Source organism: Garra rufa, chromosome 19 (assembly GCF_049309525.1).
Source record: "Garra rufa chromosome 19, GarRuf1.0, whole genome shotgun sequence".
Lineage (NCBI taxonomy): Eukaryota > Metazoa > Chordata > Actinopteri > Cypriniformes > Cyprinidae > Garra > Garra rufa.
This window is the reverse complement of record NC_133379.1, coordinates 29801353-29813736: the sequence shown is the minus strand read 5'-3', so window position 1 is coordinate 29813736 and position 12384 is coordinate 29801353. Positions and strand designations below refer to the sequence as shown.

General features: G+C 33.5%; 1 protein-coding gene across 1 annotated transcript in view; it reads right to left on the bottom strand.

Annotated features, from left to right (window-relative positions):
- Window positions 1-12384, bottom strand: part of sfswap (splicing factor SWAP) — a 116052-nt gene that overhangs the window by 43113 nt on the left and 60555 nt on the right. The window contains exon 13 of the mRNA XM_073824021.1: window positions 5790-5974. Within this exon, the coding sequence (XP_073680122.1) occupies window positions 5790-5974 (185 nt within the window). The remainder of the gene's footprint in view (window positions 1-5789; window positions 5975-12384) is intronic.

The following is a 12384-nucleotide window of genomic DNA, read 5'->3' as shown; positions in this document are numbered from 1 at the left end:
AGCTTTTTAAAATATATACAGTTGAGGTCAAAAGTTTACATACACCTTACAGAATCTGCAAAATGTTAATTATTTTACCAAAATAAGAAGGATCAATACTAAATGCATGTTTAGTACTTATCTGAAAAAGATATTTTACATATAGTCCACAAGAGAAAATAATAGCTGATTTATAAAAAATTACCCTGTTCAAATGTTTACATATGCTTGATTCTTAATACTGTGTTGTTACCTGAATATTTTGTTTAGTGATAGTTGTTCATTAGTTCCTTGTTTGTCCTGAACAGTTAAAACTGCCTGCTTTTCCTCAGAAAAATCCTTCAGGTCCCAAATTTTTTTTGTTTTTTCAGCATTTTTGTGTATTTGAATCGTTTCCAACAATGACTGTATGATTTTGAGATCCATCTTTTCACACTGAGGACAACTGAGGGACTCATATGCAACTATTACAGAAGGTTCAAACGCTCACTGATGCTTCAGAAGAAAACACAATGCATTAAGCTCTTGAAAACTTTTTGAAATTAAAGATCAGGGTAAATTTAACTTATTTTGTCTTCTGGGAAACATGTAAGTATCTTCTGAAGGGAAGTACTAAAAAAAAAAATATATATATATTTAAGCAAAATGTACACATCTTCATTCTGTTCAAAAGTTTACACCCCTGTCTCTTAATGCATTGTTTTACCTTCTGGAGCATTAGTGAGAGTTTAAACCTTCTGTAATAGTTGCATATGCATATTTTGGTCAAATAATTCACATTTTGCAGATTCTGGCAGGTGTATGTAAACTGTTGGCCTCAACTGTAGAATATTTTAAATATTAATTTTTTTTTAAATGTATTTGATTATATACATTAAACTGAATCCAATCCAACTGTTAAGACACCCATAGATATGAAAAAAAAATATTGATTAAAAAATATTGCAACGATTTTCCAAACAAAGGCTTACTTAAAACAAGCATTTTCAATTTTCACCCCAGTGTGCCTAGAATTTCCTGTTTCAACTTCTCACTTTGGTGCATCACTACTTTTAAAAAAGGCAAAAGGAAGCTAAGATCAATGCTGGCAATCGGCTCCATCAGAGATCACAGCCGGCATTAAGCTTAAATTGACTGAAATCATTACCACTACTGAGTCACCGGAAAAAGATGGGCAAAAGATAATGGCGAGGCAACGCGAAGGATGATACAGCAGTCATGAGCGATGACCGATCGCACCGATTTGCATTGAAGACGCAGCAAAAATCCTTGGAGCTGTAAAGTGGGTTCAACAGAGTCCAGTCAGCAGATAAAGGCAGGACGCATCCATATTTACAGGGTGGCAAATAAGCATGCATAAACATAAATCAGGCGTTTAGGAGAATAGCAATAAAATAAACAACACGACTCTTGGACTTCAAGCATTTAGACAGGAACAACATTACACCACAAGAGCGGTGCAAAGTTTCCAGCAACAAGCATTTATCTATTCACACTCAAGACGAGACACAACATCCAGAAGATACTTTATGTTTAATGTAAGGTTGTGAGGAGCAGTAGTTTAGACCAATGAGGTTACACAATAAGGTGGGTTCATTGTAAATAATTTGGGCCTGATTTATTAAAGTGGGCAAATTAGCGAATGTTGAAAAGAAAAAACCTAAAAATGATTCAGACTAAGATACCTCAACAAAAGTCTAAATTTATGTGGTTTTATTTCTTGATTAGACTGCAAAACCCTATATATTCAAACAGATTTGGGTAAGTCTGAGTCTGAATAATTTCAAAATATCCAGTCAGCTAGTTAGGACCAAAACGATTTAGATGCAAGAGAAAGTTTTAGCGCACTATCTTCGTTTCTTTCCTAAGGGTGAATGACAGATCCGCCGTAAGCTATTGGAAGGTGCATCTCAAATCAGGCCTTGGGTGAAGTAAAGTAATAAGTTGGAAACTAAATAAGGCGTCCCGCTGAAGTAATTGGGTGTCCAAGAATAAGAAGCAGAAGGGACATTCATAATGGATTAGCTGGTTGGGAACGTACGAGTAATGTTGTGTATATGTGAGCGAGAGACTCAGGTAAAAGCCCAGAGGAAGCAGTCCTGCATCCACCAGCTGCTTCTTCTGATTTCACGCTTCATTGGCCTCATTAATGTGGAGCTGAACCGCACGCCTGTGGAGACAAACGGCGAGATTAGTCTTCACCACTCTCCTACTCCTACTCTCTCTCTCTCACGCTTTTCCTAATGGCGTCTCTCACTCTCACACTTCTGCATTTCTCGTTCTCCCTCTGTGGACACCATGGAGCAAAACTTTCTGGAGGAGAAACTGTGTTTGTAGCCTGTGGAGAAGATCAGGGGAAATATGAGCTGCACACAGGCAGTGTTGGCCATTATAGCAAAAGTTGGAGGAAGATCATGGTTACGATCTCAAAAACACCTGCTGAGAACCACTCTGAGCAGACACCATACACAATGTTTAGCCATAGAGAAAGACAAAAATCCTTTAAAAACCCAACTAACTCTGTGTTATTAAAAGAATGGGTGCCACTACAAACTTACATGACTTTCTTCCGTGGAGCATAAAAAGGAGTTATTTTTAAATATGCTCATGCTGATTATAGTATAAATAGTGGCTAGACAGCTGTCAATAGCCAAAAAAGTACAATAAAAGTTCCATAATAAAGGAGAACATGACTTTCAATCATCTGGAATCCGGTAATAAAAATGGAATTTACCAAATTTGAAATGAATAAATTAAAAGCAAGTCAGCACACAACATGATATGGACTAGTGTCTCCTTTATCTTCCTGAATCCTTTATGTTTTTCGCTTCCCTGTGTGAATGATGCAGGGTTTTCTTTACTACACACATACTGAAGCGCATATGATGCTCGCAGTGCTTTTAGCCTCAGTCACCTCAATATATGAGTATATGAGCACATACACAATCTCTAGAACTGCTCTGAAAGTCACTTAAGCATTTTACCGTTTCTTTAGAGAAAAAACTATGGTATATCATATAAACAAAGGGAATTTAAGGTTATTACAAAAACCTGTCTAAATGAAAGTTTGGTTTAACTTGAAATCAATTATTTAAAGATGGTTTTGATTATTAAAATTTAATAAAAACCATTAAAACTGAATCCAGAAAATGTATGGAAATTTGGTAAAAAATAAAACTACATTTGAGAAAAAAATAAAAGTACTTCATAGGGCCCTAAAAATGTAATTTGTGTTAAATTTCTAATAAATTGCTGTTAAATTGTGTAAGTTTCATGATTTCAGTTAATTAGACATGCCTTTAATAAACTTTTATTTAACCATTAGAACAGAGTGTAGAAAAATGTACAAAAATTTTGGGAAAAACTAAAACGGATTTCATAGGGCCCTACATTTTTTCACTGAAAATCATGTTTTATGGTGCTGTTATGGTGCTGTTGGAGCTGTAACATCAAAATATCTTGGTATTCCATTAAAAAAGCCAGTTGAGAAAATTACAATTTTCAATTTTGGCTTCTGTTTAAAAGTTTGGGGTCTGTAAGATTTTATTTATTCATTTCAATTTTTTGAAAGACTGAGTTCATTCAGATACTGCTAAATGAAATTCCAGGACTTTCAAGGACTTTTCAAGCACTACTTTTTTGATTTTCAAATCAGATTTTTCAATCAGAGATCTCACTTATCAAACAATGTCTTCTCTTTCAAATTCTAAATAAATAAATAAAAATGGCAAAAAAGGTGTAGTAAAAAAAAGTATTACTACTAAAGTATTACGAAGTATACTACACTTTAGTAAAACCATGTATAACTTTCATAAGACATTTGTATAAGTGAAAAAGGTATGATTTTTTTTTTAAAGATTAGGATTGAAATTAAACACTTATTTCATAGATACATTGCCTTTCAATAGTTCAAGCACTTTTCAAATACCTTCAGGAATATTGCTATTTTCAAGGGTTTTCCAGGCCTTAAAGAGATCTTATTATGCTTTTTCACTTTTAGCCAGTGTGTGGTGTGTATGTTTGGGCATAAAAAACATCTACAAAGTTACAAATCTCAAAGTCCGCTCCAAAGAGAGATATTTCATTTTTAAAAAATCCCTTTTCAAGAACTACAACGAACGGCTCCTTTGGACTAAAGCATTTGTTTTCCGGATGCTATGATGTCACAATGTACCCATGGAAATTCAAATTGTTGGCGGGTGGGGAGGGACAAGGTGGGGGATTCGCCTAACTTTAGCGATGTAGCATGGATAGCCGCTTCTGGGATGCTTCTGAGGCATTTTACATTTATACGAGCGGCAGGGCATCTCGTATAAATGTAAAATGCCTCGGTAAATGCCTCCTTTACAGATCCTATGTGTATTTGTAAGAAAAACATCGATATTTAAAACATAAGAATCACTTTAATCTAACTTGCACAGTTGTACAGCGGATTTGCTGCTTTGGGAATGGGTATGGCAGTACTGAAATGCCGTCTAAGCTGTTCGCCTATCGAAATGCAGTGGGACTGCTAACCAATCATAACACATTTTGTTTTTCGGAAGGCGGACCTTCATCAAACCCGGAACTAATCGAGCCATTTGTGCCAGTCTGGGGAGAAAGCTACTGTAATAATGTAAATTATGTGAAAAATAATGCGTTTTTTGAACCACCAAGCATGAGAGCATGTTCTAGTGCACCCTTAAACAAAATAAAGACTTTTAAAATAACACAGTGAAAATAGTAATATTGCGAAATATTAGTACAAATTAAAATAACTTACTTTTTACATTTGTATATATATGTATATTTTTGTGGAAACCATAATACATTTGTTTTATGATTTGTTGATGAATAGAAAGTTCAAAATAGCAGCATTTAATGGAAATTTAATGCATCCTTGCTGAGTAAAAGTATTAATTTACTTACTGTTTTATTTCTTTATTAATTCATCGAAACATTTATATAGTAGTGTATGTAATTAGTGAAGTATAGAGAATATTTTGACATTTTTAGTCAAAGCTTTGATGGATTTAGAAATCATCAGAGCTTCAATGGCTATAAACGCTGACACAAGACAAATCCAAATAAACTCAAGTACAAACAGGCATTTTTCCTGGGAGACACCAGCTTTGTCAGCACAACTAATTAGGAACAACTCCTCTTGCAAGTCCATAAAAATAAAACTGGGATGAAATTAACAGTGTCTATACCGTCACATTTAATCTCATCTAGTGTGTCAGCACACAAAGTCACATTTGACCCCCAGAGATTGCTGAAAAAACACTTGTCAGGAATCATTTCGCAGTAATGAGCATTTCCCCCGGATTCTTGAAGGATCGATAAACTATGTTGCTTTTCTTTACAGGGGACTAGACTGAACAAACCACAACAAACCCAATCCTGACGTGATGCTGACCGGTGAAATAAAAACGCCAAAACCTACACCCATGACGGCACGGAGCTTGATTTTGAAGTGAAGAGATTTTTTTGTCAGAATGAGCATGTCAAGCAATGCAATGATAGCGAAAACGAAGAGTGGGCGGCTCTTTTAAAGCGTAAGCACTGTAGTAGGAAGAAATTGTAATTTGTGGTTAAACTGCACTCATTTCGAAGTCAAAGTTCAATGTCAATATGGCAAATAAAGTATACAATGCACATCTGAATGCATTTCAAATTCAGTTCATACTAGTCTAAGAATTCAGAGGAAGCACAGGCGTGTGTGGTGGAAGATGGACAATGCTGGAAAATACACACGCGCACGCGCACGCGCACGCGCACACGCACACACACACACACACACACACACACACACACACACACACACAAACCTCGGACGCAGCAGCGGTTTCCTCAGTACGCTTGACCTCAGCCTCTGGCCCTCGCAGAGTCTGCAGGAAGAGGGCGGCTTTCCTCTTGCGCTCAGCCTGAAGCTGCCTCTCTTTGGACTCTTTGGAGGCCTGGGCCAGTTTCTCTCTCGCTGCGGCTGATAACCGGTCTTCCAGCTTCTGCTTGGCTGGAAGAGAAAAGAGAAGAAAGGTCAGACACACACACACATTTGTCCTGACACACACCATATGCTCTGAGAACTAAAAGCATTGGCGAAGAAGCCTGCGTGCAAAAGTGAATTGCGTTCCTGCTACTAAGCAAAAAGCAAAATGTTTCTAGACGAGGCTGCTCGTGACTTACCTGGGGGGTGTTCCATAAAACAAGTTGACCAAATAAGCCAGGCTTATTTCAGTTAGTCTGACTTATTTTGAGCCAAATCAAGTGACAATAAGTCAGACTAACTAAAATAAGCCTGGCTTATTTGGTAAATTTGTTTTATGGAACACCCCTCTGGTTTTGTAAGCCAGCACGCCTCATAAAAACTGCATTGAGCTTAAAAAGCTACAAAGTTTCACATTCACCGTGATAGAATTATCCCTTTTGACATTCACTTAGGTGTTAAAGGCTGCCTGGCTACTGATTGTATAATGGTTGACGGTGTCTCGGTTTAGTTATCTCAAGTAGGTAATGTACTCATGTATAATTTGTGAGGTTTTGTTCATGGGAACAGTAATAACAAAAGGAAAACAGAGAAAAAAAAACAAGTCATTATATTATACAAGAACACGAAGAGGAGCTCTGTCAGTGTCCGCACTAAAAATAGGCCCCCTGCCACGGACAATCACGTATAACTCGGGAACAAACACAACTGGAGAGGAAACAGAGGCTTCTCATTCATTACGTCACTTCGAGTGAGATAATACTGTGCGTACGTAGCAGTGGCAAAGAAAGATGAGTTTGGAAAGAAACTTGTCCCTCAATCAGCAAAGCTTTCCTACAATCACAAGTTATTTGCACAGGCTTGAAACAAAAAGAATCTTGAAGCCTTGCCGTCCTGTTACGATTTAACCTAATCCTCTGTTCTCGCCTTAATGAGAGAGCTCAGAGACAAACCGCAGTCAAATGAAGAGCAGAAAGAAAAGAAAGTATTGCACATATTACTTGTACAATCTTATAATACATGCCTTTGACTAGTGAACTAGAGATGTAGGGATGATTTCCAAATTTTTTTGTGAAAATAAACTAGAAAAAAGTTTGGGATCAGTAAGCTTTTTAATGTTTTTTCTTTTTAAAGAAGTTTCTTATGATTATCGAAGCTGCATTTAATCGATCAAAAAACTGTAATATTGTGAAATATTATTACAATTTAAAATAAGAGTTTTCTATTTTAATATACTGTAAAATATAATTTGATCATGTGACGCAAAGCTGAATTTTCAGCATCATTACTCCAGTCTACAGTTGTCACATGAGAATTAAATTGTTCTAATATTCTGATTTATGAATATGAATATGCTTAAAATTGAGTTGGAACCTGTAATACTTTTCAGGATTTTTTTAATAAATAAAAAAAAAAGTTAAAAAGAACAGCATTCATTTAAAATAGAAATCATCAAAGCTGCATTTCTTCGATCAAAAAAAAAAAACAGAATAAAATGTAATATTTTGAAATATTATTACAATTTAAAATAACAGTTTTCTATTTTAATATACTGTGAAATATAATTTATTCATGTGATGCGAAGCTGAATTTTCAGCATCATTACTCCAGTCTACAGTTGTCACATGAAAAGAAATCATTTTAATATGCTGATTTATGAATACGAATATGCTTAAAATTTAGTTGGAGCCTGTAATACTTTTCAGGATCTAATAAATTACAAGTTAAAAAGAAGAGCATTCATTTAAAATAGAAACCTTTTGTAACAATATAAACTACCATTTAAAAGTTTATGGTTGGCAAATGTTTACTCTTTCTTTTTTGATAGAGATTAATACTTTTATTCAGCAGGAATGTGTTAAAGTGATCAAAAGTGATAGCAAAGACTTAAATTGTTAGAAAAGATTTCTATTTTGAATAAATGCTGTTCTTTTTAACCTTTTTTCTTTAAAGAATTCTGAATACAGAATCACAGGTTCCAAAAAATATTTAGCATCACAACCGTTTCCAACATTAATAATAAAAGTAATAAATCAGCAATATTTTCAGAAGGATCGTGTGACACTGAAACCTGGAATAATGGCTGATGAAAATTCAGATTCGCATCACAGGAATAAATTATATTATATAAAAACAGAAAAACATTATTTTAAACTGTCATAATATTTCACAATATTAGTTTTTTCTATATTTTTGAGCAAGTAAATGCAGCCTCAATGAGCATAAGAGAGTTTTTTAAAAACATTACAAATTCTTACTGATCACAAACTTTTGAAGGCCAGTGTATACATACACAAATATTAAATATTAGATGGAAAAATTTTAAGTTTAAGAAAGAGTATTACAAAAACTAAAGCTATAAAGCTAATATAAAAATTAAAAACAAAAATATTAATGACGAAAGCAGAAATCACCAAAATTCAAAGTTAAAATACCAAAAAGAAGAGCTAGTTCAAAATAATATTAAATAATATATGATAGCAGTTTATAAATCTTGGCACCAAAATAACACAGATTCACTGAACACTTTCACTAAAAAAAAAAACCTGATCAACCATAAATAAAAAATAATGTTCTATTGAAGACAGAAATCCATTTATTGATCATAGCTCTTTTCAAAGCGGCTATGCACATCCCTAGATAAAGGACTGCAATACCGTTAAACATGTGACAAGCCTTTTCAATGCAACCCACAGCACTTAAAACCTGTAATTTGCGTGTGGCATTTCTAAAAGCAATGACTCCAGTAATTTGCAGCATTTCCCTGCAAATTTCCCCTTCCCTCGCATAATTTCTCATCTGCACACTTCAGAAGTCAATCTGCAATTGAGGCAGCAAATAACATTTTGACAAAATCCAATAAGGCTACCTTTGAGGTTTAATTCTGAAACGGCAATTTGCAATATAAACAGGTACGCTCTCGTAAATACACCAGGGGTGTAAAAACGTTGCTTTTCTGCTTTCGCAACCACAAGAAACAACAGCGAGTCGACCCAATAAAACTCTCGCTCATGGTCACACAAATTTACCCCATTCAGTAAATAAACTAAGGTAATGAATGGACACATGAAAACGGACTGAGCGTTTGCTGAATCGTACATCTGTGATTCTTTAACAGCTCATCAATACAGATTATGTTCCTCCGGATGGGTCGATAGTCATGCAATCTAAGCTAGTTTGCCACTGAGTGAGGCCTTCTTTGCTGCAGTGCCATTTATTTCACTTCCTCGTGCAGTAAACTTCCTCTGGGCATCTGGTCTTATTACTGTAATTACCCTTGCGTTCCAGGAGCATTACTGCTCAGCGCGCGGCCAGAGTGTCTGGCGTGTGTAGTTCTGTGTCAGTGATGAGATTTAAATAAATTCATTTTTAATGGGGGAAAAGAAAGCATGCATGTTATAACGGAAGGTGCATCTCTTGTTAAACGAAATGGTTCACCCAAAGTGAACATCTGTCATCATTTCCTCATCCTTGTGTCATTCCAAAATCTTTGACTTTCTGTCTTCCATGGAAAATGAAATATTAAATAATATCCAAGCTCAACCCTTTTCCATATAATGAAAGCAAATGAGGACTGGGGCTGTTAAGCTTACATATTCCAAAAAAGTACCATGGAAGAGGTCCATACAATATTTGTATATTATACCTCCTAGTTGAAAATGATGTTTGGTCAAATCATAGAAATCAAATGTGATGTTTTACATCTCAAACCTGCCATAACGTAATAGATGCCAAAGGCAAAAGGCAAGATTTTAGATGAATGAGTCTCACACAAAATTATACCATTATATTAAATAATATGACTTCAGACGTGAAGTCGTGAATATGACTTTTTCTGTCGTTTTGAAGATGGATCCCTACTGACCTTCATTATATTGAAATCAGCGGCCAGTTCATCTGTTTTAAAAAAAAAATCTATTTTTGTGCTACAAGAAAGAAAGTCAGTCATATGAGTTTGGAACGCCATGAGGGTGAATAAATCATGCAGAGCTTTAATTTAATTTAATTTAATTTAACTATCCATAATATACTAATGTTTCATTATAGCCACAAAAAAAAGCATGATATATACACTACCATTCAAAAGTTTATGGTTGGTATGTTTTCTTTTCTTAATATTATTATCTTATTATCTTGTTATTCTTATTCCCATACAATGGAAGTCAATGGGGACCAGCAACTGTTTGTCAATCACATTCAAAATATCTTCTTTTGTGTTCAACAAGACAGAAACTTATACAGAGTTGGAACAACTTGAGAATGAGTAAATGATAAAAGAATTTTCATTTTTTTGGGTGTATTATCCTTTTAACTGATCAAAGTATTAGTAAAGACGGTTAAACTATTACAAAAAACAAAACAAAAACTGTACATTGATCAATAAAAAATAAAACAAAATAAAAAAAATGGAAAAAAGTCACAGTTTCCAATAAATTTAAGTAGCACAACTGTTTTTACAACTAAAATAGTGGCTAAAAGTAAAAAAAAAAAGTCAAATAAAATAAAAAATACATAAAAGCCAAATTTTCATATTGAATTCAATTGTTTTGTTTTGTAAATTCATTTCTAAAAAAAATAATAATCAAATCATGCAGAGCTTTAATTTTTGGACGAACCATCCAAAAAAACAAAAAAAAAAACAAAAAAAAAAAACATGATATTTACCCTACCATTCAAAAGTTTAGGCTTGGTGTGTTTTCTTTTCTTGAGAAATTAATATTGATAATATTTCTATTATTAATATATTTAATAAACAGTGTTGGGGAAAGTTAGTTTTAAAAGTAATGCATTACAATATTGTGTTACTCCCTAAAAAAGTAACTAATTGCACTACTTACCGGTAGTTACTTTTTCCAGAAAAGTAATGTGTTGTCTTAATTTTGGTTAGTTTTTCTCATCTGGCCTGGGCTTGCTTGTTTGTTTTTAATATAAAAATATTGTATTTTTGCCAAACGAAAGGTGTGTCTCTTGTTAAACGAATAGTTCACCCAAAGTGAACATCATCATCATTTCCTCATCCTTGTGTCGCTCCAAACCCTATGACTTTCTGTCTTCCATGGAAAATGAAATACTGAATAATATCCTGGCTCAGCCCTTTTCCATATAATGAAAGTAAATGGGGACAGATCCCCTGGGGACTGGGGCTGTCAAGCTCAAACATTCCCCAAAAAAGTAGTCCATACAGTATCTTTACACTCACACACTCGGTCTCCCCCCAGCTGACAATGATGCTTGGTCAAATCATAGAAATCATATGTAAATGTAAATATCAATCAAATATTGATAATATTTAGTACAATATTGATATATTTAATAAACAGTGTTGGGGAAAGTTTCTTTTAAAAGTAATGCATTAAAATATTGTGCTACTCACTAAAAAAAAGTAACTATTTGCATTACTTTTGCATACTTTTTCTGAAAAGGAATGCGTTACATTACTTTTGAGTTACTTTTTCTTATGTTGGTATTTTCGTCATTCATCACAATTTCTCAAATTTCTCGAATCGCGATGCATCAATTTATTTTCCCAGCCCTAGTGTCTTAATAATAATTAGACCCCACTGATATCCATATATTTTTTTTTTTCCCTCCATATGGAAAGTCAATGGGGACCAGCAACTGTTCGGTCAACCACATTCTTCAAAATATCTTTTTTTTAAATAAAGCTAATAAGCTCATATTATTTTTGGGTGAATTTTTCTTTTAACTAATCAAAGTATCAGTAAAGACTCTTAAACTTACAAAAATAATAATAATAATACATAAAAATGGTCCTTTTAAACTTTTTTACATTTATTAAAAAATCTTGGAAAAAAGTCACGGTTTCCAAAAAATGTAAGCAGCACAACGGTTTTAACACCTAAAATAGTGGTTAAATAATATTCATATAAAATTTTAAATAAACATAAAAGGCCAAATACTCAATGCTTGAATACTTTGATGTTTATTCGTTTCTGTTCATTAAACCTGACTTGTAAAGCGACCTTGGGTTATTATTACTTATATTTAATTATATTTAATTAAATTGCTATTTTCTAACATTTTGTAAATTATTATTACTTTTAAATATTTAACTATATTTAATTCAATTGCTATGTTATAACAATTTGTAATTTTTTTACTTAATTAAAAATAATAAAAATTTATGAAAACATAACTTGCCCTGAAACTTCTGCATTCATTGATACAAAAGTAACATTTATAATGTCTTTATAATTATAATTTATTAAAAAAATCCTAATCCTGTTTTGACAAAAATATTAAGCAGCAGTGTTTTCAACATTGGTAATAATAAGAAATGTTTCTTAAGTAGCAAATCAGCATATTAGTATGACACTGAAGACTGGAGTAATGATGCTGAAAATTCAGGTTTACATCACACATTTTAAAATAGAAAAGAATTAATAATATATATACATATATAAAAAATCATACTG